The following is a 2,833-nucleotide window of genomic DNA, read 5'->3' as shown; positions in this document are numbered from 1 at the left end:
TGAGAAGGCATTGAGATAGCTTGGTGCTCCATCAAGATTTACTACTATTAAATATCCTATGTTCATGCCTATGAACTATGCTGTGGAATTTGCTATTGGCACTTATTTTATCCACAAAGTTGGTGATAAAGCCTATTAACTCTTTGTGGGCATTATGGAAGCATAAGAATGCAAATTGTTTTCGATGGGGAAATGCCATCCTTGCAGCAAGTAGTCACCAACATCAAGAGAGAAAGTAGGAGTTGGAGCCAAGCAGGTCTTCTAAAGGGCGGCATGGATGCTTTCTACAGTGGCATGGCAAGATGGGGTAGTGCGAGTAGCTAGTATTAGAGCGTGCATGGACATGTGGAGCAGTGTTTGCATGTAATGATGTAATATTGCAATCATGGAGGGGACTCTTCTCCTCGCCTTCTCCTTTAATACTATATGATACACACACTCGTCCATATTCGAAAAAGAAGAAGAGTCATGCCGCGTGATATGTCGATAAACATTCTCACATAACTAAAAATCAGTACGAAAAAATACCTAAAGCAAAATATCTATTCTTGGCCAGTTTGATAAAGATAACGTTTGGTCTTCTAATTATATTTCCACCAAAAGTGGTACGGAAACATAGGACCCAAAAGGACCAGTTTTTCTTTTACGGGATAAACTTCTGACCTATTCATTTTCAATCATGGTAGTACAACGAATACTAGAAATAATAAAAATTACATCCAGATCCATAGACCACCTAGCGACGACTACAAGCACTGAAGCAAGCCGAAGGCGCGCCGCCGTCATCGCCCCTCCCTCGCCGGAGTCGGGCAAACCTTATTGTAGTAGACAGTCGGGAAGTCGTCGTGCTAAGGCCCCATAGAACCAACGCACCAGAACAACAACCGCCGCCGATGAAGAGTGTAGAATAGAATGATCCAACCTAAAGACACATGAACAAAGACGAACAAAGAACGGATCCAAGCAAATCAACCGAAATCAGATCCACCAAAAGGACCAGCTTATATGAAGAAGACCAAGCTTAGAACAGGAAAGAAAGCCAAAAGTAAAGTTTAGTGGAAGAAAATCTGGAAATCCGCAAGACGATGCGGAAATGAACTCTCTTGGACGAGAAATATAAGATCAACATAAAACACTAAAGACATCGAAGAAACTAGTTCTGATACCGAAACAACAAACACACGAGATAGAGAGGAGATGGGTTAGGACAAGAAGAAGTTTAAAATAAATATAAGATCTAGTGTCGAATATCTCATTGCAATGGATTTAATAGTGAAAACAGATTGCGAATCAGACTAACGATATTTGAGCTAGCTGCTAATAATTTTAAATTTCTGAAATAGGATAAAATCTTGCTTACATCAGCTTCACTATAGCGTTCACCATATATTACAGTACTTTGTTAAATTATTAAATATGAGTCTTTTGTTACAAGCATCGTTGACGGGTTTTGTAATGGTAGTTCTACTAATGGGCTATTTTATAGTCTGTCGGTGGAGAAAGTTCAGCAGAGGGTCTTTTGGTAGGAATCACCCCCGAAAAAGGAAGAAGAAGCAAAGGGTCTTTTGGCGCAGTGATTTGCATGAGCATGACTACATGACGGAGCAGGCGTTTGGGTTGTCATCGCTGAAGAGCGTGGCGAGGCGCTCCTCCTGGCCGGCGGAGACCGGCATGGCACCTTCCACCTTGCGCACGTGGCCGGCGGGAGCCCGCTTGTCGTACACCGGCGGCATGTAGGGGTTTGTGTAAGGCACGTACGGCCAGAGCTCGGCCCGCTTCCCCGTCGACTGGACTCTCCTCAGCACACGCTGCGGCTCCACGAACCCCTTCACCGTCACCTTGTGCTGCTTCCGGTTGATCTCCACCGACTGAGCACCTGCATGCGCGTGCGACCAATTAACACCATCCCAATCATAAGTTCATTAACCATGCGAGCATGCAACGCGACACAGAGTGAATAGTGGCGCGCTTCGCCGAGTTACGCACCTTTCATGTTGGCGAGGGTGTTCCGGATCTTGAGCTCGCAGCCGTCGCAGTCCATCTTCACCTTGAGCTCCACCGTGTTGAACTGCCTCCGCTTCTTGCTGTGCCGCCTCTGGCTGCTGCTACCTAGCAGCACATCCGACAGGAAACGCAGGGTGCCTCCCATTGCCTCACCTCGCTCGATCACCTGGCTCTCTTTCTTCTAGTCTAGAATCACAATAACGTTGAGGACAGGAATTGGTTTCTGCAAGTGGCCAACGGATTAGCACGAAGAAGAGAAGGAAATATGGTTCAAGTATGAACTCCAAGCGTGGCTAATTAGCTGGGAAAATACAGGAGATATTGAAGGCAGATGCTTGCTTAATTGGCTTGCTTAACTGGCTAATGGTTGTACATTTATAGATACGTTGCAGCGAGGACGGGAATGTGTGCAGCTATATTGGGTTGTTGAGAAGAAGCTTCCTTTCCAAAGATGCCTTATTCGGCTATTCCTTCAAACCTTTAATTTGGCTTTCCTACCGCTGAGACAGCTCACTCCTCTTGCACTCGATCGCCCTTTTCTTCCAGCTCGGATCAAATCAAGCCCTGGGTCTTTTGGAGCGTCTACAGCCGGGCTTTTCAAATGTCACCTATACATCCACCCCGATCAGTCAGTCACAAAATCACGACCGAGACAGCCCCCTTAAACCGGTCTATTCGTTCGGGCTATTTGTCAGCTCTCATATCAAGCTCACATATACGACGAATATAAGAAAGCCTATACGCGCCCGGACGCGTCCACCAATCGGATCAGCCCCAAATTTCATCAAATTAACCAAGTCCACCAAATCGACCCCTCTCCTACCGCTTC

The 2,833-nt window shown here is 45.9% G+C and overlaps 1 protein-coding gene across 2 annotated transcripts; it reads right to left on the bottom strand.

Annotated features, from left to right (window-relative positions):
- Positions 1 to 1,361: 1,361 nt before the first annotated feature.
- LOC125550887 (heavy metal-associated isoprenylated plant protein 23-like) lies at positions 1,362 to 2,414 on the bottom strand. 2 transcript variants are annotated; one of them, XM_048714000.1, is made up of 3 exons: positions 2,318 to 2,414; positions 1,987 to 2,227; positions 1,362 to 1,876 (listed from the first exon to the last, which is right to left on the bottom strand). In XM_048714000.1, exons 2-3 carry the CDS (start codon positions 2,147 to 2,149, stop codon positions 1,593 to 1,595), a joined length of 447 nt encoding a protein of 148 aa, XP_048569957.1. In that variant the 5' UTR covers positions 2,150 to 2,227; positions 2,318 to 2,414; the 3' UTR covers positions 1,362 to 1,592. The 2 variants fall into 2 exon arrangements, with proteins under 2 accessions (XP_048569957.1, XP_048569956.1); XM_048713999.1 differs by having other exon boundaries at positions 1,987 to 2,377.
- Positions 2,415 to 2,833: the final 419 nt, after the last annotated feature.

The sequence above is a fragment of the Triticum urartu genome, chromosome 4 (genome assembly GCF_003073215.2).
Source record: "Triticum urartu cultivar G1812 chromosome 4, Tu2.1, whole genome shotgun sequence".
In the NCBI taxonomy this organism is placed as follows: domain Eukaryota; kingdom Viridiplantae; phylum Streptophyta; class Magnoliopsida; order Poales; family Poaceae; genus Triticum; species Triticum urartu.
The sequence above is the reverse complement of the archived record's forward strand: the minus strand, read 5'-3'. Positions and strand labels throughout refer to the sequence as shown.